Source organism: Caretta caretta, chromosome 1 (assembly GCF_965140235.1).
Source record: "Caretta caretta isolate rCarCar2 chromosome 1, rCarCar1.hap1, whole genome shotgun sequence".
NCBI lineage: Eukaryota > Metazoa > Chordata > Testudines > Cheloniidae > Caretta > Caretta caretta.
Genome location: NC_134206.1, coordinates 62,447,675 through 62,471,708, shown reverse-complemented (window position 1 = coordinate 62,471,708; position 24,034 = coordinate 62,447,675). Strand labels below are relative to the sequence as shown.

General features: G+C 41.4%; 1 protein-coding gene across 6 annotated transcripts in view; it reads right to left on the bottom strand.

Moving 5' to 3' along the window:
• ENOX1 (ecto-NOX disulfide-thiol exchanger 1) overlaps positions 1-24,034 on the bottom strand; it is a 508,731-nt gene that overhangs the window by 96,262 nt on the left and 388,435 nt on the right. For all 6 annotated transcript variants that reach the window (XM_075128654.1, XM_048851020.2, XM_048851038.2 and 3 more), the window contains one exon: positions 12,166-12,378. In XM_075128654.1, coding sequence (XP_074984755.1) covers positions 12,166-12,378 — 213 coding nt within the window. The remainder of the gene's footprint in view (positions 1-12,165; positions 12,379-24,034) is intronic.

Genomic DNA, 24,034 nt, shown 5'->3' with positions numbered 1-24,034 from the left:
AATTGCTGAAATAGCTATTTCAATTTTTCAAATTAGTCTTTGGCAAAAGGAATAAAGAAGACAGGGCAATTAAGGAAAACCTTTTTTAAAACAGCTACCAATAGAAAGCAATTAAGGGAATACTAAGAAAGTATGAATACTTAAAAAAAAGATCTGGATGATCTACATCCGGGATGCCAAGACACTTAACTAGCAAACCTATTGTACCTGTAGTGGAACTGACTGTATTTCTGAAAAGTCAGGGAACATACTATCTAGTTAATGGATTGTGGGAGAAAGTAATTGCAGAGCTGATATTAAAAAAAAAAAAAAACAGGTAAGAAGGTAATGATCCCAGTAACCACCAACACATGAGTCTCACTTCTATCCTGGTAAAATAATGGAGCACATTTTAAAGGTAACCTGAAAATGGGACAAAACAAAAACAGGGCCCATTCCCTTTTTACTATGCATGAAGAAGGCCTGGAAGGATTTTATTTAAGTTTGGTTGGGGTATTTTTGCTTGGTTTTTTACATTAGAAATTCAGGTCCTCTCTAGCTGGGAAGACTCTGATGACTTTAGAATTGAAGAAATCATATCACAAGGAAGTTGAGCAATTGAGAGGGGAAAGGAATTTCAGCTAGACTGTTTAGAATGTGTCTTTGTTAACACCGATATTTCCTTGAGAAAGGACATTCAATTCCCCTTCATTAAAATGTGAGAGCACTAACAATATAAATCCTTTGAGATATACAGAAGGTCCCAGGGAATGGCCAGGGAAGATCAAAGCTGACATTCATGATATTTCTATGGTAAAAAACTACATGACCCCCGCCCTCACCAACCCCCCCCCCCACCTTTCAGTCTCTCATTATACATCATAAAGAAACAAATGAGCAAATAGGAAGCTATTGGGAAGTTGAACAGTATCTCAAAAGAAGTGGTGGTACCCCTACAGATTGGACAACAGAGTAGAAAATACATTGTAAGAAATAATCTTGCATTGGCAACAAGATGGAGAGAAAAGGAGTACTTGTGGCACCTTAGAGACTAACAAATTTATTTGAGCATAAGCTTTCGTGAGCTACAGCTCACTTCATCGGATGCATATTTTCCACTGATGCTAGTCTCTGTAGTGCCACAAGTCCTCCTTTTCTTTTTGCGGATACAGACTAACATGGCTGCTACTCTGAAACCTGTGAAGATGGAGATAGTGACTCGAAGATTAATAGGTTGTTTCTGCCTCTAGATTATATGGACCATTTCTCCAGATATGATCAAAATGCACAGAACAAAATCAGTGGATGCGATGTAAATGGAGGTTAGTTACTGTAACTGGAAGTTCTTTGAGATGTGTGGGCCCTACTTGTATTCCACACATGGATATGCATGTGCACCATGTGCCAAGTCCAGAGATTTTAACAAGCGGTATCCGCTGGCCCACGCATGCACAGTAGATCTCCTCGGACTCCTGAGTGAGGCTATAAGAGGCAATGCAAGTTGATGGCCCCTCAGTTCCACTCCTTACCATGAATCCAACCAGACTGGAAGCAGAGAGGAAAGAGGGCGGGTAATACAGATAGGGATCACACATCCTGAAGAACTTCCAGTTACAGTAAGTAACCTCCATTTCTTCTTTGAGTGCTGGTCTCTTTGTGTATTCCACATGTGGGTGATTGGCAAGTAGTGCTCAGACTGGAGGTGCCTACGAGTAAGCCAGCAACACAGATGCATGCAGCACTGCCAATCCCACCACTGCATCCACAACTGAAGCCTGAACTAACATGAAATGCATAGCGAATATGTGTATGGAGCTCCAGGTGGCAGCTCTGCAAATATCCAGTATTGAGACTTTCTGCAGAGATGCTACCGTGGCAGCCTGTGTTCTCATGGAGTAGGTTGTTATACCATCGGGAGGCGGGATGTGAGCTAGCTTGTATCACTTGATAATGCAGCCAGAAACCCACTTAGAAATCCTTTGTGGGGATATAGGTTGACCATGGGATCTCTCTGCTATCATGATGAAGAGTTTTGGAGACTCTGATGGGTTTGGTTCTTTGCAGTTAAAAGGCCAGTGCACACCTGCTGTCAAGAGAGTGAAATCTCTTCTCTTCAGGAGAAGCGTAGGGGTTTGAAAAAAAGACAGGTAAATGAATATACTGGTTAAGGTGAATTTTGGAGGCAACCTTGGGGAGATATTTAGGGTGAAGGTGGAGGGATACTTTGTCCTTTTGAAATACTGTACATGAAGGGTCTACCTGAGGGCTCCCAGTTTACTGACCCTCCTGGCTGACGTGATGGCCACTAGAAATGTCACCTTCATGGATAGGTGGAACATCGAACATATCGTTAAGTGTTCAAATAGAGGTCTAGTAAGTTTTGACAGCAGGAGGTTAAGAGCCCATAGTGGTGTTGGTTTAATGACTAGTAGGAAGGCCTTGATGAGGCCCTTCATGAATCGTGTTATAGTTGTGTTGGTAAAGACAGAGCACCCATCTACTGGAGGGAGGAAGGCTCTAAGGGCTGCAAGGTGGATTCATAATGTGTTGACTGAAACACCATATTTCTTTACAGACAGGAGCTAATCTAAAACGACCCGGATGCTTGGAGAGACTGCGTGAGACTGATTATGCTGTATCCAGGCAGAGAAGCTTTTCCATTTAGCCAGCTAGTTGGCCCTAGCCAAGTCTTTTCTACTCTAGTGGCTAGTCTACATTAGAAGTGCTACGTTGGTGCAGCTGCACCGATGTAGCTGTGCCACAGTAGCCTGTCTGGTGAAGATGCTCTATGCTGACAGGAGTGAGAAGGACACTGGCTTTGTTGTGATGTCTCTTTCCCAGGACCTGTGGAAGCAGGGAGATGGGAAGAAAGGCATATCTGGAATCGTTTGCCCACAATAATAGGAGAGCACCACCTTACACCTTGAGAGTCGCAGCCAATGGCTCCCCGGAACAATCTAGGAGGAGTTTTTTGTTTGTGATAAAAAGAGGTCCTATAAATTTCTGCTTCACTGTGTGAACATGTCTGTCAGAACAGAGTCATGGATTTCCTACTCATGGTTTGCCAAGAAGTGCCTGCTGAGATTATCTGCTAAGGAGTTGTGAATAGCCAAGAGGTATGCCACCTGGATAGCCATGCTGAGTCAGACACACCAGTTCCAAAGCCTGACTGCCTCCAGACAAAGTGGGAGAGACCTCACTCCTCCCTGTTTGCTTACGTAGACCACAGTGGTGATACTGTCTGACATAACTTGGATGTGGAGGGAGCGAATAAGTGGGAGGAAGGCCTTGCATGCAAGGAGGATTGCTCACAGCTCCAGGATGTTGATATGTAGTCTGGCCTCCTGTGGGGTGCATGTGCCCTGTTCAGTGTGACAGTTCAAGTGGGTACCCTGCCCCAGAAGGGAAGCATCTATTATGATGGTCACACTGGAAGTGGGAGTAGGGAAGGGGACTCCCACTTGTACATTGTCTGCGCTCTATTGCCCCTCAGTGTAATAGGGATTCTGCTTCCTGTTGAAGACTCACCGTGTAAGGGTGGTCCCCAAAGGGAGACCTTGAAGGGGGGTTGTAAGGAGGGAAGGAGAGGAACTCTATGAGGATACCTGATGGATAATCTCCAATTCCCAATTGTCCATCATGATTAGCTCCCAGTTGAGGGAGAAGAGTGTAAGATAGCCCCCAAAGGTGACCAAAGAAGGGGAAAGTGGCATCAGAGATGGTAAGTGGGTCTTGACTAAGATGTCAAAAGTGGCTTCTAGCCAAAAATTCAAGGGGCCGCTGGGCAGTGGAGTTCACAATTGTGACCAGAGTGTTCAGTGTTGGACACTGTGACATCTGTTGGAGGACTGTTAGGGTCAACATAGGTAATGCAGTGTCTACACCTGTGCTGCATCAACCTCTACATCAACCACGGCTCAATGCCACTTGGGGAGGTGACATTGCTATGTTGATGTAATGGGCATTTACTTCAGTGGGAGACAAATTTAAGTGTAGACACATGGTTGACGCAAGGTGGCTTATGTTGACCTAAATTTGTAGTGTAAACCAGGCCCCAGGTGAGACTTGTATTACTGTCCGGTTAGTTCCTGCCATGTACAGAATTGTGATGTTTCCTTAAAAGCAAAATTGGCTTTGGTGTGGGTAAATTTTTCAATGGATGAGGCTTACACAACCCTGACAAACTCTCAACAGTACCTGGAAGGAAGGTAGCCCCCAGCTGGTCTGTCATTTGGGGGCAAGGACTCTGAAAAGAAATACTTGGGTAAAGGTGTCACAATCCATGTATGTTTATAAATACCAAATTTATGAGCTTTTCAGATGTTCCAAGTTGTTGTTTTATCAATGTTGTAAATATGCCCCATTAATTTCATTAACATGTCTTCTTAAAATTCTCTGCAAACTCTTTATGAACAGATGGACAATGTTTCACTTTTCACATATATATAGTAAGCCAGAGAATGCTAAACAAGGAACTGTGAAACAGGTTTCTCCTTTCAAGGAACTTGCATATCTCACAGTTGATTTAAGGAATATTCTCTGTCTCATTTACATCATTCCCATGCACATAAAATTATGTATGTGTGCATACATATCAGTATAACACTCTTTGTAAACAAAAATCTGAAATTAAACTTGATACCATCAAGTAGCATAGCTATCCAGAATAGGTGTGCTATCTAGTAAATTATGTGAAGCCAGTGAGATTCTAAAATACAACAGCTTACACTAGTGTAATACTATAGTGTTATTGTCAATTGATATCAGCATTACAGTACTTGTAAGAAGGATATGCTGAAAAATCTTCCTGAAAGAGAAGTGTAAAGGAAGAACCTGGGAGGTGATTTAAAAGTACCAAAATAGTAAGGAAAAATGAATAGCGCAAGAAGTGGAGAATTGTGTTAAGGAAATGGTGTTTAAGTGCATTTGTCTCAAATATATACAGAGTGCATGTCAGTCTCAATATAAAATACTTTCTTATTGACAAGGACTAGTGCAATCAGAACATTTTAGCTTATGGCCCAGCCACCAAAGAGCTACAGGTAATGAAATCCCTGACACAAGCTTCTGACTGCAGGTATTTGAAAGATTAGCAAGAGGATTACACCTAAATGTTTGAGTCAAGTGTTCAATACATACATTAATTGCCTGATCAGATGTTTATGGCAGGGTAATCAGCAAAACAGAGTGTTTTATAGCTGTCAAACCACCAATTTACTGGTCATGTTAAAGTTCTACAGATGATCTTAGTCTCTTTATTAGAGAGACAAGGTGGGTGAGGTAATATCTTTTATTGGACCGACTTCTGTTGGTGAGAGACGAGCTTTCAAGATACACAGAGCTCTTATTCAGGACTGGGAAAGGTAATAATAGTGTCACAGCTAAATACAAGGTTGAATAGATAGTTTAGCATAAGTATTTAGCACCTAATGTCAGGGACCATTCAAGATGGAGTGGCCTGTTAACACCTCTGTAGTCACAGGACAAAAATGGGGGTTTAGTGGGTTACAGATTGTTGTAATACGTGTTAGCAATATGTGTTCTTCATGGGGATTTCTTCTCAGGAAGCATGCTACCTATACGGAGTTTACAACCTCTTGTGTCCACCTACCATGAGGTTGTATATATGCAGCACTCCTTCCTTGACCTTCCACACTCTCACCATTCATCCCTTCCCCAAAGCACACGTTCCCCAAAAGGCCTATACTCACTCATACTCATTCTAAAGCAATGTTAGCAGTATAGGTCATAGAAAATGGAGGGGTTTTTTTATGTATTCAAAAATTGTGGCTCCAATAAGCTAGGTGACTTTGCTGCCCACACCATAGGCTGCATCTACATATTGTCTTTTTAGATTATAAGCAATTTAGGGTAGGGTACCTCAGTACAATTTTCAGAACTGCGTATGTGACATAATGGCCTAAGTCCCATTTTCAAAATTGACTTGGGGCCAGATATATAAAGGAATTTAGGCATTTAAAGATGCAGATAGCACTTAATAGATATGCAAAAGTGCCTAAGGAGGTTAGTGCCTAGTTCCTATGATTTTCAGTCGGAGTTAGATGCCCAAAAGGCTTAGGCACTTGTGCAAATCCCAATAGATGCCTATCTGCATCTTTAGGTGCCTGAATACTATTGTAAATCTGGCCTTGAGAGAAACTCTCGTTGACTTGCAACAAATTGTTTTTGAAAATGACCTTAGACTGCTGAGTTGATTAGGTTATGTCTACACTGCAACGTAAGGTCCGGTTAGTGGGACTCAAATCAGCTGACCTGTATTAGGGAACCCTGAGTTTGAGTGTCTACATTGTATTTTAACTCTAGGTTAAGAATTTTCTGAACCTACGGCCCCGGCATCCACACTGCAGGGTGCAGACCCAAGTCAAAGTAATCATATCCCAGAGTTCCTGGTGCCCCCACATACCCGAAATGTTTCTGCTCTAGTCTTAGGAAAGTGGTGCACCGTGGGAAAACTTTACTGCCCACCATGCATGTTACCAGGAAGCAGCTTGCTTTGCAGAAGGCTTGATTGGTTCACTCTCCATTGCAAACCCAGGAGGCTCCCTGATAGCGTGCTTGCCGATTGGTGATCAGAACAGAATGGGTTAACACTGACCTGAGCTGCTACCATTTGCCAAGTCAGGGGAGGGGCGGCTTCCATTTTCAATAGAGTGGACTGCAGATTGTTGGGATAGAGAGGATTAAGGAAGTTGTTCCATGGAATTGTGGGATACATCTGGATGATTCTTGGGACCTAAGTCAAGTGGGGCTGCGGCTACACTGAAAAACAATAGGGCTCGGACAGTGGCTCCCTGTTTGACTTGAGCTTGGACCCTCCAGCCCTGCAGAGTCCTGGGACCCTGGGTCCGAGCTCTGGGTTAGCACAATTGCAATGTAGATGCAAGGGGGCATTAGCCTTGAGCCCGGGCTAAAGCATGGGTTGCATTGCAGTGTAGACATACCCATAGACACTTTTGAAAATTCTACTCCTACTCTTTATACTTGTCTGTAAGGTGCCTAGCATAAGGTTGGTTCTAATTAGCAACAACAATATAATTAGACTATAGTTAATAATAATAACCAAAGGTTTAGGAATATAATATTATTTATAACTCACTGAAAAAGTCTTCACTAGAGCTGGTAAGAAATTTGTACTGAAAAAGGAATTGTGACAATAAATCAAAAGGAAAATGTTTGCCATTTTTATTCCAGTTCCCAGCCTTCTCTAGTGCTCTTGATCAGTGACTGAAAATGTGTATGGCATCTGGGAGCACATTTCTTTTTTTAAATATGTGGCTTCATAGTAGTGGATAAAAAAAAACTTTATTTTTAATTCTCTTTCAAAGAATTAAAAGTAACCATGGAATTAACATGTATGTAAATTCATATTTTGTCCTAGACAAATAAATACAGTGCTCATGGGGCTAGATCCTCAGGCTTGATGTGGCCATTTTACATCACCTCAGTAGTGTGCTGTGCCCACAAAACCTGTGTATATGGGCCTAGGAAAATCACCCCAGTGTAAGGTTGATTCTGCAATAGCATATAGTAAGGTGGCCCTCCCAGTTAACAAGATTTTATTGGAACCAGTGAGATTGGTCTGGCACATCCCAGCATTCTGTGCCCCCATACCTAGGAGAGCCAAGAGCGGCTATTTCATCCCAGCAAAGGGAGCCAAATTTCTGTTCTCCCACCTTGCTCCAAACTCTGTGGTGGTACGAAATAGGTCACAGTACCTAAGGACTAGCCCATCAGATTAGAGTTCCAAGAGACTGGACCTCCTGGGGAGAAAGGTCTTCTCTGTGGGATTACAATTACGCATCACCAATCACCAGGCTCTGCTAGCCATGTCTGACTTCAACAACTACTTCTAGGCTGGCGGCCTTTCAGGTCAAACATTCCCCTGACAACAGACTACAGTTCCTCTCACTTCTAGAAGAGGGCAAGTTATGTATTTCTCACTACAGTGATGACACCCCTAACTTAACAGGGTGCAGCTAACGACTTTTTATTGATTTATTTGTACTAGAAGTGGTAAGATACAATGAAGAGAGGTAGAGTTGCTATCTGCTTTTCATTGCTCCTGAGAAATCTCGATGAAACTTTCATGGAGGCACTCTGCAATCTTCTCCCAAAGCTTTCTAGGGACAGAAGTCTTATTTCTTCCTCCACGGTAGGGCACTTTCCCATGCCAGTCAGTGATCACTTCGGCAGGCACCATTGCAGTACACAGGATAGCAGCATATAGGCCTGGGTGGCTTTGGGATGCCAGCAGCAGCTGTGCGCTCTCTGTGTTACCCTCAGGAGCCATACTCACTGTGGCTGGTGCTGTGAGTGGTGCCGTGCACCAGTAATCCCAAGCAAAAGAGTCACTGAGAATGTGTTGTTGAAAACATTAGGGGAGGAAGGGAAGGGGAGTTCTGAATCTTTTGCTTTCTGACTATACCGACAATGGTACCTCTGTGTGTTTTATCTGCAGTTGCTGCCATTGCGACCTTGAGGGGTTCACCCTCCACACATCTAGAACGCCTGAGCTGGACAGGGAGGAGAAAGAAGAGGACTCGGGTTGACATGTTCAATGAAATCCTGCAAGCCAGCGCAGCATCAGACCCTGAACCCAGGGCCTGGAAGGTGAACATTGCAAACAGCCTAGAGAAGGAAAGAGTGAAGAGGAGAAAGGCCCAGGAGTCCTAGCAGGAAAAGGAGAGGGAGATGCACCAGGACGTAATGAGGCTTCTCAGGCAGCAAACACAGATGCTGCAGACTCTTGTGGACCTACAGATTCAACAGTCCTGGGCTTGCCACCCTCTGCAGTCCATGGAGAACTCGAGTGCAGCACTTCCCTACACCTCCCCCCAGACATTCGTCGTGTCATCCGGGGCTGCTGCACTACCACTACTGCTCCACCTGCGGGGAGATTAAAGACCACCAAAGCTTCACCTACACGGACCTGTGAAAGCCACAGTTGGTGTATGTCGCTAAAATGTACATGAATGCTCTTTCCCCATGTAAAGTTCTGTTCTATTAATTTATTAAGTTTTCAGTGTATTTACTTTAAAATTGTATGGATTTTTCTTTTCACTGATTTTGTTACAAATAAAATTCTATTGTTTGGAACATAATTCATCTTTATTAGTTCACAACATATGCTGTAGAATGCCTAGCGGTTCTGAGAGCACCCACTTACTGGTTACTGTACTGTGTGACACAACTCATAGGATCCGTAACAAACAAAATGAATAGGTGCATTGACGGTGTTACATTCATAGATGTACACCAAGCACCACACAGTTCCTAACTGGCCAAAAATAGCAGAGCCAGGTAGAGCACAGTACACCACAATGCATTACTGTGGCTCACTGTTAAACTGCTCCTTCAAAGTCTCCCTGAGCCATATAGCTCTGCGTTAAACTCTTTTAATAGCACTTGTATCTGGCTGTTCCAACTCAGCAGACAGCTGCTCCACCTCTGCACTCGACCCCAGTGGAAATGTTTTCTCTCTTTGGTTCGCAGATATTATGCAGGACACAGCAGACAGCTATAACAGTGGGATATTTTTCTCACTGAGATCCAATCTCGTGAGTAAATAACGTCAATGTCCCTTCAATCTACCAAAAGCACATTCAACTGTCATTCTGTACCTGCTGAGCTGCTAGTTGAATCTCTACTTGGTGCTGCCGAGGTGGCCAGTATATAGCTTCACGGGAACTGGGGGTAGGCTGGGTCCCCCAGGATCACTATTGGTGTTTCAACATCATCAGTGGTAATCCACCAGTCAGCAAAGAAAGTCCCTGATTGTAGCTTTCTGAACAGCACTGTGTTATGCACCTTCCCTGACCAGCCCACAGTGATGCTTCCCCAGTGATCCACCAATGTTTGCATAACCATACAAAATTAGCCCTTTCTGTTGATGTCACGCTGTGGCATGGTGGTCTACCAAAATAGGGATAGGCAAGGCAACTATTGCTCCAATGCAGTTCAGGAATCATGCTGCTGCAAATCCAGCCACTATGTCCTGCACGTTGCTGAGAGTCACATTCCTGCATAACAAGAGGCAATTAATGGCCCTGCACACTTGATGACAGCTGCCACAGTGAATTTTCCTAAATGATTCCCCGCTGACTGGCAGCAATCTGGCTTTGCAAGTTTCCACAGTGCAATCATGACTCACTTCTCCACTGTCAGTGAAGCTCTCATTTTGTTGTCCCTGAGCTAGAGGGTTGGGGCAAGCTCGGCACACATATCCAGGAATGTGTCCTTGTGCATCTGAAAGTTCTGCAGCCACTGCTCATCATCTCAAGCCTGCATTATGACGTGATCCCACCAGTCAGTGCTCATTTCTTGGGACCATAAGTGACCCTTCCCCAGCTGCAGCTGCTCCACCACCACCAACCTTGAGCTGGTTCTTGTTATGTCCCTCAGCAATCTGTCCTCCAACTACCAGAGGATTGTGTGTTCTGTGCTTGCAACGCTCACAACAATAGTGCAGAGCTGTGCAGGCTCCATGCTTCTGTCAGAGATGGTGGACAGCAAGGAGGGCTGCATGGGTTTTGGGGATTTTGAAAAGAGGCAAAGAAATTATGGGATATAGATGATATTTTGGGATGGAGAGAGTTGCACATTGGGAAGTTGACTCCTTGCTCTCACGACCCGTTTCTGCGCCACAATGCATAGCCAAAACTTCCCTTTGCACACTGGGATACCTAGCTATGGTGCACTGCACTGTGCATTGATATAAGCGCTGCTGGTGAGTACATGCACTGCCAACACAAGGAGCCAAATATGTATGCACACAAGTGATATACTAATTGCGGGGCTTTATGCCGACGTAATTTTCATCGACCAAAGTTTGTAGTGTAGACATAGCCTGCAACTACAAGGCTCTCAATCTGTCACCAGTGACAGATGTTCCACAATAGTTGGTGATGAACAGGATTATTTAGATGGAATTAACTAAGGTGCAGACTGCTGGCAATAGGTGATTTTTAACCCTGCTGAAGAAGACATTTTTAAATACTATAACCAGCTGTTGTACATGTAAGTTTTGGAAACCTGGTGTGACCAGAACAACATGGCCATGGCGGTGCCCACTTTCCTTTTCCTCACATATTATTTCTCAGTCACTGAGATGTAACATGATCTGCCTATCCAAACTACCATGGGTATTAACTGATCTTGAAAACTCACCCACTGCACACATGTCCTCAGATAATAACTCCATCTTTTAGCATGATCCCACAGTGTTTATGATACATATAGTTAATGTATATGTAAATACCAAAGACATAATTAAGACACAAAAGTGCAACAAGCATATTGGTCTCAGACTGAAAAAATTTCTTAATTTTTTTTGTCTTGTACGCTTAAGCAGGATGCATCTTTGTGACTATAATTAGATCCATTATTTGAGGAACTTTGGGTAATTGGAATCTAGCCTTTTTCCATGTGGATTGGGTACAGATGGAATGAATCAAAAACAAAGATTATGGGGACGCATTATACATATTAAAATCCTGCATAAATGAAGTACAATTGTTTTAAAGGGCCCTAGGCAATTATCCTGATTATTGTTTTATGAGGGAACCCCATTAAGGTGAGTTGATTGATTATATTTCTGTACAGGGAAAAATCACCAGCACTAAATATTTTAGACACTTTACCTGCCAAATAAATGCTGGCAGAATATCAACGGAGCGGTGCAGAGAGTTCCTTTACTGTGGGGGTGGCCTTGACACACTATTTATAAACCCCCTGAAAGGTTTCTATAACTTCTTTTTACCTAACCTCAATCTAAAAGTATACTCTGATTGTTCTCTATTCTGTAGGTATCAAAGATAACTAGAATTCCTTATCTCTACAACTCACAGATAAGAGATCATTGCATTCCAGGTAAAGCATGATCTTTCTCTGTTCCAAATTAGGGATACTTTTGTCTGGTCAGTTTCCTGAAACATTATGGATCCTACAGTATGTCTCAATCTATTAATGGAAAAACTTCTGAAACTTTGCTCACCTTGAGAAATAAGCTCTTAGGAATGGTCCTTGTTCCTCCAAATTGCTATAGCGTATGAAATAGGATATGAAGTAGAATGTGACTTTATCATAACTACTTACCCCCGAACACACAAAACACACCACCACTACCACAATCACAACAACAACACTGGACAAAAAATAGTTACTTACATTGAGTGAGGATCCCTGTTAAGGCATTTTTAAAACTCTCCTTGGCTTGTTCCATTTCTTGCTCATGAGTGGCTTTCTCATTCATAAGTCGGCGAACATGACTATTTGCTGACTGCACCATTGAATAGAATTGATTTGCAGAGCGACGATTCACCTCACCTCGCTCAATCCAGGTAAGCAGCACTGTGATGGCCTCTGAAAATTTGTTGTCATCTAGAACAGTCAAACCACAGGTTTTAAACTACAGATATAAATATCCCAGGAAGGATACAATTTCTGTGCTACGCCACATTAAAATACTCATCAGTTGTGCTTACACTGTATCACATTGGGTTACACTTTTTCGTCTATTGTTCCACCAGATCTGGGGAGCTGATGCTATCATATGAAGCTCCATAAATTGTCATCCAAAGCCTGTCTTCTAGTGATTATAATAGTTCTCTTCCTTGAAAAAAAAACGTGGCCTAATTTTCACATGCACTAAAGAAATGGGAAGGGTGTGTGTGTGAGGAGCTAGATGCATTAAACTCGGGAAGGGATTTAATGTGGGAGGCTATAGCATGATGTTTCAGTTACATCAGGGAATACCTACATTTTGTGGCCATATTGATTGGCCTTTACTATTGTGCATTTAAAGATTTGTACATATTCCCAAAGACCTCGAGCTGGGCAAATAAATAATACATTTGTCTACAATAAAAATTCTGCATTCTGCGGGTCTTGTCAAAACACAGGGCCTAGATCTGCAGATCAATACATCCACTCAAAATCTTCCAGTGACACAGACCCCCCACTACACTTACTTCCTCTACTTGCACCTATTACTGGATAATGACTGAACTTTATGATCATCAAGAAACAGAGAATGGAGAAGCATTGTAAGTACACTAGACATTTAGATCCTCTGATTGTCAGATGCTGAGTCTGGAGGACAGAGGATGGATCACTTGATAGTGGCCCGACTCTTTTCATTCCCTTTGAAGCATCTGGCCCTGGCTACTGTCAGAAGACAGGATACTGGGGTAAATGGACCATTGGTCTGACCCAGTATGGTCATTCTTATGTTTTTGTGAGGTTGTATAAAATAGAACCTCAACCACCAAACCAGACCAACCCAAGTATTATAATGATAAAGGGCCTGAATCTGTCATCATTACTTAAAATGAGTAATTTACTCATACAAGGCTTCTCAGTGGCTTCAAGGAGACTAGCAAGAGTGGTACTCACCACCAGTAAAAGCAGAAGAATTGGGATGCAAATTAGAATTGGAAAATATCTACTAGGCCATCTTGCTCGCTAATCCTTCCAGTGCAAAATTTCATCCTACAGTATATTTTCTAGTACTTCATCTAATACTTTTTTTAATGAAGATCTCCTGGGATGATTCTTCCACCTCTTCCTCAAGAGAGTCTTATAGTGAAGTCCAGTAAACTGTGAAATAAAACTTCCTTACAATTCAGCCTACATGCATTTTTTTTTCTGATTTTGTCCATTTACTGAATAATTCATCCTGATGCTTGGTGTTTACTTCTTCATATATTTTAAATTATTAGTATGTCTCCCCTGCTGCATAAATATCTACTGTTCTGGGTGGAAGGAAGCAGACATTTTGCCCAATGCCATTTGAAATGAATATGTGAAAATATTAAAACCAGCCAATGACATGGAGAGATCTGGCAATTTTTTAAAATTGTTTTGTAAGGTAACACAATCTATCTGTAAGAAATAATAAAATAAGTAATAATAATTATATGTTATACAGGACTATTTATTCTAGATCACAAATCACGATACAAAGACTATAGGGACCTAAGATCCAGAGAGGTACAGTGAGTTGCCTGCAGTCATGCAGCAGGTCGTGGCAGATTTAGAAATAGACCCCAGGTCTCTAGACTCTTAGTTCAGCCCCCCATTCACTGAACCATGCTGTCACCTACAACAGCTGGATTCAGCCTCTACCAGCTGGATAGACTTTTTGCATTTGAGAGACTCCCAGAAATCCACAAAATAAAAGCATCACAATGTTTGATATTTGCATTGTGGTGTGTGTGTGTTGTGACTTTGCGTCCACACAGGACCATACACTCATTCTCTTTCACTTATTTTGTGGCTATTGAGAAGAAAAGAAATGGTGGTCTCCTCTTTCTCTGTCCCACTTTTGCCTGCAGGGGCCACCTACCAGTTCTACCTGTGATACACATACATGTACCTGCCAGCACTTAGTTCACTCTCATGAGTGAAGCTCACCAGACATGTAGACCTTAAAAGAGCTCTTCATAAAATTCTGAGATAGCTTCAATTCAGCTCAGAAACCACTGCGTTGAGGACCTCTGAGCTAGGATGAAATCCTTATCCTATTGAAATCAATGGGAGTTTTGCCGGTGACTTCAACGGAACAACGATTTCTCCCCTACAGCAGAGTGTTTACTGAAATTACAATATAGTCAATAGAGAAGAACCTGCAATCATTTCTGTAAATGTTTACATGCATAGTCTTAAAATCCAATTACACAATAAAGGAATATCATGAAGCTAGATGATTTTGTGGACAATACTAGCTTGTTAACTCTGGAAATTCAGCTGACGTTGAACATAAGGTATATGGAATTGAATAGATTCTTCTCTTTTTTCCTTGTAGATATCAGCAGATCTTACCCCTCATAATTTAGCATTCAGGTGAGACCCTATATTAAAATAGCATTTACAATAAATTATCTTATCCTAGTTAGGTTAAGAATACAGACAGAAAAATTAAGAGAAATGGTGCACAGAAGCTGCCTAACCCAAGTATGACTTCTGAATAAGCAGTCAGCAGAATTGAACAAAAATATTTAGTTTAGATGCACTTTTTAAAAAGCAGTTTTGCAGAACTATTTTCCCATTTGCTCTTACTTTAATCTCTACGCAGCATGCCAGTGCATGCCATTTTGCTCTTGAGCCTACAGTAAATGAAAACACCCCTCTTTTGTTTTTATTAAGCACAGTTGGGGGCCACAGAAGATGTTCATAAATGTACCCTCTTTTTGTGAAACAGCTTCAATCCATTAACTGCCCTGCTCCCTCACCCATATATTTACTGAAAACCTGTTTTAACACACCCCGATCTCAATGAGCTGTAGGGGCCTGCAAATTGATGGTTCTTCACAAACAGAAAATATGTTATGTAATAAAATATGTTCAGTATTAAACATCAGAAACTTTACTAGTTGCATAATTAGGAGATATATTTTTCTAATAATTTAATAAACGTTAGAGGGTAGTACATTCACAGCAGAACTACATTAGTTAATAACAGGTTTTCTCTACAGGTTCAAAAATTCCTAATTTCATTTACATTCCTAACTTTTCAAATCCATGATTCCACTACCCAGTTACTGCAAATTGCAACTCTAATTTAATTAATTTTCTTCATCCAGAACACAGTGTAACTCTTTCTGAGCAATTCCCAGTTCACTTGGAGAACCACCTTTCAATACCTGATGTAAATTCTTATTTAGTAGAAAGTTTTCTCCACCAGAGAAAACAAAAACAAGAAAATCTAATTTAAACAGGGTTTGGATTGCAGTCTTTTTAAAGTCATTCGTTTAGACAGAAACTAATTCTGTTCACAAGTATCACCTCAGAGGTACAGCAACAAAAATACAGAGCACTGTTTAAATACGTGCTCTTAGGTATGTTTCTTTATATAATCGTTCCATTAAAATGTACCATATATTGAAGTATTTTCTTGCACTTAAATGTGGTCTCCAAAGTTAAAGTGCATTTAGACAAATTATGCCTCTGATGACAGTACATCAATTATACAAACCTACAAGGTACTTATGCACAGGCTTTCAGTTGTATTGAAAGTAGTGATGTGTATCTTTTAAATGCTATCAGTCTTCTGATGACAGCTAGCCTGGTGTCAATTGCTAGAAATGTTTAGGTGTCTTTTTCTGGACACACTCGTTCAGGTCTCCAGAGATAAGATATTTTAAAATTCTTTGTATGTCAGGTGAAAATAGTTGGCACTTACATCCTAGCTCAAAAGCGAGATGATAGGAAAAATAAAGAAAAGAAAATGATTCCCAGAGCTGACTGAAAATTTCCATAGCAATATTTATATGAAAAATGAGAAACAATTGTTGATGAACATTTTTAAATCTTTCTTCTTGTTTTTGATCAGCTCTAAACATCCCATAAACTTTCACCAGCTACTGCTGGGGTTGCCTCAAAATAGAACATGAGAAGCTGTGATACAGACATCCATTGGCAGTGCGCCCCCATTCTTTGCAAACAGCTCTCTCCTCAGACTTGACAAACTCACTACATCAAACATGTCTTACAGGATATTTATCCATAAGAGTAACATGTAATGTATCTAAGAAAGCTCATAACTTTGTCAAGACTCATAATCATTGTGAGCTGTAAACATGGACAATATCTACAGAATAACGTATTAAAGTATGCTTTATAGACTTGGAATAGAAATTAGTCACCAGGATGTAACTTTACTTGATGATTAACTATTTAAGCAAAAGGGAGTTGACACCCCTCATTAGTCAGTTGGTGAGGTAATGCAAAAGTCAATTGTCTCCCTTGACACATTCCAGAACAGTCAATGGAAAGCCATCAGAGACAAGGACAATTGAAACCACTTAAAGGTAAAAAGAAAAGGAGTACTTGTGGCACCTTAGAGACTAACGAATTTATTTGAGCATGAGCTTTCGTGAGCTACAGCTCACTTCATCAGATGTTTACCGTGGAAACTGCAGCAGACTTTATATACACACAGAGAATATGAAACAATACCTCCTCCCACCCCACTGTCCTGCTGGTAATAGCTTATCTAAAGATCACTTTAGATAAGCTATTACCAGCAGGACAGTGGGGTGGGAGGAGGTATTGTTTCATATTCTCTGTGTGTATATAAAGTCTGCTGCAGTTTCCACGGTAAACATCTGATGAAGTGAGCTGTAGCTCACGAAAGCTCATGCTCAAATAAATTCGTTAGTCTCTAAGGTGCCACAAGTACTCCTTTTCTTTTTGCGAATACAGACTAACACGGCTGTTCCTCTGAAACCTGTCACTTAAAGGTAGAAGAGAAGCTCTATAAGAACACAGGGGTTTGTACTGCCTGTGAATAGAAACAAAGGGCTATTTTCAATATAACAGAATGTAAGGAAAGGCACTCTGGATCCATTCACTGAGAAAACCCCCCGGCGTGCTTTCACAAATATTTGGATCCTGGCTCTTGAAAAATAGTCACCTCTGCAACAGACTGAACTTTGGGGGACAGTCTACTTCATTAGCTAGGAAACATAATTATTGATAAGTGTAGGCTCAGGTTCATGTTTTACGATTTTGTTGTGTATTGGAACCACTTGTTTCCACCACTCTTTCTTGTGTCTAGTTAAATCTTCATTATTTCTTAAATAAACTTTCTTTGTTTTATTGTAAGTGCTCACAAGAGCTGTATGGTTTACAGGAGCAGTGGTTTCAGGTAAAACTGGTAAATTGGGGTATGCTTCACCTTTGGGTGAAGAGGATCTCGAATTTCTGTGAGTGGCCAGTATTAGGAGCTAGATATTACAGGGGAAATGATTCCAAGGGATTCAGGGACTAGAGTGAACCTATTATTAATGTACATGGCGAAGGAAAGGCTGACATAAGCCTAGAGGAGAGTGTTTGAGTGGCTGAAGATCTAGTGGTGCCAGGGAGCTGACACCCAGCTACCACAAGAAAGGCTTCCTCTTGCTGGAGGCAGGCGGATAACAAGGTGACTCACGGTGCTGGGTACTCTAAGAACCATTGCAGAGACATAAATTAAAAAAAAATCCTACTTTCAGTAAATAGAGTTTCTCCAGTTTACACTGTTGTAGCTGTGGGCAGAATTTGCCCCGGCATAATCTGAAATTTCATGAGTACTCATCTCAGCAAAGTTAAGCCTGTGAATAAGCACTGGCAGGATCTGGGCCATAGTTCTTATAATCTTACCCATTTTATGGTGACAGACTGATACTCTGATCATGCTGGAGAGAGGCTTTCAGACACTCTAATGTTCCTGTCATTTCCTTATTTATAGTACTCTATTCTAGGGTGAGAATCTTTGCTGCACCTCTAACAAGCACACCACTGGACTTGCACCCAGGGGAAAGGGGCTATGGCATCCAGCTTGTTGTCCAGAGTCTGGGCTGCTCTGAGGCTGCCAAAGCCCCTGCCAATAACTTAGACAGCACTGGGGACCTGCCTTAATATGCCAAATGGTCCGGAGGGGGAAGGGAGGTATGCTCCCTGTTCATTGGCTTGGTTTGCCATTGATGTGTTATGTTATCTTGGTCATTTATCTACCTGTAATTTATATTTCTAAAATGTAATAGTTTGAGCCCATGTAAAAGAAAGTCAAAATACATGATTTATGCAGGTGAGTCAGGCTAGGGTAGAGGTTTAATAACCCTATTCATCAACAGACTCAATCCTCATCCTCCACGCACCAGAAATAATTTACTTCCCATCATACACTGCGTTTGGTGCCTGATTTATGCCCCATGTTCCTCTTATCTTAAGCTCCTCTCCTGCAGACAATGTACACCACTGATCTAGAAACCTAAGTCTTAAGTTTATTAAAATCTTGTTTTTTTCTGCTCATATACTGTATATAACTGTGTCATACTTCAGACATCTGTCTGGTCATTTTGGAATTAAGAGCATTTTAAACCTTATGGCATTGCATAATAAGTTGGCATCAGGGAATCCCAATTCTCAGTGCCAAAGGGTTACTTTAAAGAATGATTAATCATCCATCTTAGCTTTTCTTGAATAATCTTAACTATATATTATATCCAGGAAACTTTTTACATAATAACATATTGTGGCTGAAACTAAAAATTTAAAAATATACTTACTAAAAGATATCCCAAATGTAATCGTTCCAAACTGTCTAATCAATCTCTTCCAAATTCAAATCACAGAGGATCCTTCCATAGGTGGGTGTTCTGTGCTACATACAGAAATTCATTATCTTGTTCTGCTGATGCTATTATTTCCAATAAAATGTAATTATGAGATTATTGAGTTTCCTCCCTATTTCTCAAAGTCGTACTACAAACTTTTAGATCCGTGAACTGAAGTTTCCTAGTCAGTTATAACTGAGTAATTTGGCAGTGCTGCACATTTAATCAGCTATGTTGCATTAACATTTTTAAATTCCCTTTGATGTAATATGGATCATGTGAGTCAGGACCACACTCAGAACACACTTAATAACAAATGTAATTTTATTTTAGGCGTACTGAGTATCCAGGGAATTGGGTTACCCAGCCATTGATAGCTGAGTGCACCCTAAATTTCAGTATCAAAAGGCAACATTGCTCTCACAACAGCTCCTGCTGGTCACCCCTAAATCTAGCCAGATATATGTCTCACAACAGATGCCAATGGCATATGGAATAAGGAAGGGAAAAACTCTGAAATAAACACAGGAATGGTGAGTGAACAGATTTGATATAAAAATGCTGAAACCTATTATATTCTTTGTATGGAATATAATAATTAAGAATAGGATGCAAAAATGCCTCACAATTATTTCAGTAGCAACTACATTAGACACTCTGCAGTTTCATTAGAAGGAGCTCGGAACTGACTTCCTTTCTGATGCATTAATTTTGGTCTCTACTACATTAAACTTCATTAGGTTCCCCCTTTGGCTAACTGCACCACTTCTGCAAGGCTTAAAAGTCTAGCTTGAAGTATGGAATTATAATGAAAACAGAGTGGATTTCTTCTCAGTAAAATATCCTATTTTGCAAGCAATTAAATATTTTTTTATATTTCTAACTATGTTCAAAGGCTGAGATTGACAAGCTTGATGTTACCTGAATCTTGCAGTAGATGCGTCCCCAGTTAGTTCATGCTACTATAACTGCCATCTATTTATTTAAATTTCCAATCTGTTCTCTCTTCAGGGGGATAATGCAGTAACTGGCATAGATGCAGCTTCTGAATTTTGCAAAGTATATTTTTTTTAAATGGAAAAGCAGGTGGATTCCTTTGCTGTGCTCAGAATAAGACACTACATTTAAAAGGGAGGTAAATAATAGAATAATGTTCATATCTTACAGATGTTTATGTTCCCTTTCTATAAAATATTTTAAAGCAGATATTGAGATTTGGTGAGATGCCTTCATTAGACAGTCGGACTGCTTGACTACCTGCAGCAAATAAGACAGACACAGTATTTTAAAATTGCCTATTTGCTATAAGTGTTTTGTGAAGATGATACTATTAGGTACAGATGAACTTGAATTAGGAGTCTCATGGTGTTCAAAGCTCCACTTTGGAACCTAAATGTCATATGCATACAAATTAAAATGATTTGTTCCAATGTACCTGTTAGAGCAGCATCCAAATAAAGAAAGAAGGTCAACATACTGAGCCTATCTTTAGCTGGGACTTCATTGTTGTGGGCACAAAATTGCATGAAGAGTCATACGCATGCATGAAAATTTGGTCCCAAATATCTATCATCATATCTTTTTATGCAGCAACAATACATCTGATTGGGAGGATTGATTATTAATTATTTATTTCTAGTAGCACCTATAATGTGATGAGATCTCAAAATCTAAAAGATATAGACCAGGGAAAAGAGGTACAACAAACAAGTAGTTATGCTAGCCATTTTCATAATACACTATCTGATGTTCTTGCTAAAATATGTAGTGTATCCCTGTGACAGGGCAGAGTGGCCCCGCACTGGTACCGCAGGGGTTAACCCTTCCTTCCTAGCAGAGGAAGCCACGCCCTGGAAGCTCTGCTGGGCATGCTCCAACTGGAGCATGGTATAAAAGCCTGCAGAGCTGTTCAGTCTGGGCTGACTACTAGAGGGGAAGGAAGCACAATGCCAGCTCCTGAGGAGGGATAGCCGGCGCACCAGGATGCGGAGGCCAGCCAAGCCGGCGTGCACCCTGACGGAGTACGTCACAGGAAGGGAACAGACTGGAGGACCACCCAAAGTGGAGAACCCGGCGTTTATAGTAGGAACTGACCCAGGGGAACTTTAGAGGCAAACAGCGTTAGAGCCACACAGATGCTTGGCGTGTTGCAGGTGGATACCCGCTGAGCTGGTGGCAAGGGGAACTTGCCACTACCAGGGCCCTGGGTTGGGACCTGGTGGAGAGGGTGGGCCCGGTTCCCCTCCCATCCCTCCCCCCTGCACTGTGGGAATCCTATGGACTCTGGCTGCTAGGCTGCACCACTCTGCTTGTGAGGGGGATTGTATGAACTCTGGCCATTAGGCTGCATTGTTCCCATGCAAGGAGCTAGTTATGTGGACCCTGGCCATTGGGCCACACTGCCCTGACGCTGGAGGTGAGTTACCTGGATGCTAGGCCGCACTACCCTGACCAAGGGGTGATTGTGTGGAGGGAGGCCATTAGGCCGCAACTGGCTGCCCACAGAGAGGCGGGCATGTGATCTTGTGAGTGGTGAGGTTCTGACCCCCCATCCCACCCCTGCCACAAAGGGGTGGTGTGGTACCAGGCCCACCACAATCCCAAATACCCTCTTATGATAGATTCTGATCTACAGTCACAGTCCAGTGTAGAAATGCATGATTTCCTTAACTATATGCCAACTTGTTACCACATTTTAGCAAAGACACGGACTGCTACCTAGGATGCGTGAGTGTGCCTCAGAAAGGGGGTTGAAAATTTAATCAAACCACCTCAGGTCTGGATATTTTATCATACCTTGGACATATGGATGAGCATACATTCTTCATCCCCTTGTCTATCAATGTCAGCACTTTGACACTCATTTCATTCTAGTAATCCTGCCCCTGCTTTCACTCTTGTTCAAATCTCAGATCTTCTCATGTGTTGGCCCCAGGGAAAAGGGCTACATACATTACACAGGATTCTGACAACCAGATTAAAGTTTGTTTCTTTGTGACAGATTGCCAACATAGTAAATGCCTTAGCAAAGGCTGTTACTGTGGTATATATGGGTTCTATCCATGTTGGCTCAGGCTGTGATCAATGCTTTAAAAAAAAAACAAGGATGCAAATGAAGTTGTCACCAGAGCAAGAAGTATCTCTGTATACTGCCACTATCAGTGTAGAGCAGTGCAGGAAAAGTGTAAGCAACCAATCTTAGTTTTGTGGCAGCATATTTGACCCCTGAGCTCAGACCCAGGTTTTCCAGCCACAAGATGTTAGCAACGTGTCAGATGCTAGATGTTACACTTTGACGCCATGGTGAAAGCTGACCAGACAGATATTCAGATGAATTGAAGGCAACATTGGCACTTAGAGAGAGGAAACTCTTTGAAATTCCTTCTGATCAAAGCAAGTACTGGTTAACATCAGGCATACTGCAGAAATAAAAATGTCCAGCCTTCATTGCCAGCAGGAAAGTTTTGCAGGGAAAAGAAAGTGGGGAGTGGAATTTTCAGGGCTCTGAGGATCTCTAAAAGAAAAATGTTATTCACTGTCTGTGCTAGCATGCAAATAGAGACACTGATTGATTGAGCTGGATCATAGTGGTCTCTTTACTGGATCTCTCCCTTGGTAGATGCATGAGTTTCTGCATAATTTAAACTTGAATTTTAAAAATATTTTTCCTAGCCCTTATGTTTATTCCAAAGGGATCTAATTCCAAACATGAACTGATATAGGACTGGAAATGAAGGTCAGACAATGTCCCCTCTCATACCTCTGCTTTTGTGGAACCATATGGGTGCCTGCTCCTTTTCATCAAAATAGGCTAACTCTACAGCCTAAAGATGTCACTTTTATTATCAGGATTGTTAACTACTTCACTGCTTATCAGTTTAGTAGACTCACCCAGTAACTCTAGTGACATGACAGGAGCTTGGGATTATAAACTGTGGACACAGTTTGAGTAGAGTAGTACCACTTTTGCCCCTCAAAATAGGACATAAGGTGGGATATGTCCATCACTCTGGCATTAGTAGATGCCATGAAGGAGCAAGCACAGAAAACCAAAGTGTAGATTCAGCAGCCCTATCTCAAGCCATGCCTGAAGTCTAAAAGCTGGAATTTGATTTGCAGTAGCGCCTCTTAACATTGCTGTGGCAGTGTAAAGGGATTTTGAAGTGGGAATAAATTACACTGATCTTATGGCCTTTTTGCACCGTTAGAGTTATGTGAAGGGGAGGGTAGTGCGGAGAACAATCCGACCATGTATCTTTGAACATGGAACAGTTTACTGTTTTAGATGCTATAGGAGCAGATAAACCAGAGGACAAAAGTTTAGTAGTGACAGGACTAGACTACAAATCTGGATATTGTCTTTGAAAGAGTGCATAATGGTAATGGCAAAGTGTTTGCAGCCGTTTTGAACTTCTTATGGCAAGGCAGAGAGGCCCTGATTTTCAACAAAGACCCATACAAGCAAAAAAGAATTGATTACAGCAGCAGTCTTTGAAATCTCATCATAGCACTAGGGCAAGATAGGGCAAGCTTTCATCGGAATTGCCATATCTTTCAATGAAGGCAGTTTAAATCTTAAAGTGGTGAAACAGTGCTGGTGAAACTAGTAGTTGTATTTGAAAACAGCTCAAATTCTCTCTTCTTGATAAACAAAAACAAGGGAGTCAAAGAGAACTTCTCAGTCATACTCTGAAGGGCACCTTGAGCATTTCTTGGAAGACCTTTTCACATACTGGTCTCTTAAATGGCAATTCTGGCCTCTATTGAAAATGTAGCAAACAAATATTTTGAATACCCTGCATGCCTACCAAGTAGCATTGCAACAGAAAGCTGTTTTATAGGAGAAAAATGGATTTTTCAGTTACACTAGTTATGTTAAGAAGTAAAAGGAATATCAATTCTCATGTTCCAGAGCATAAACTGATCACAAGCTGGGG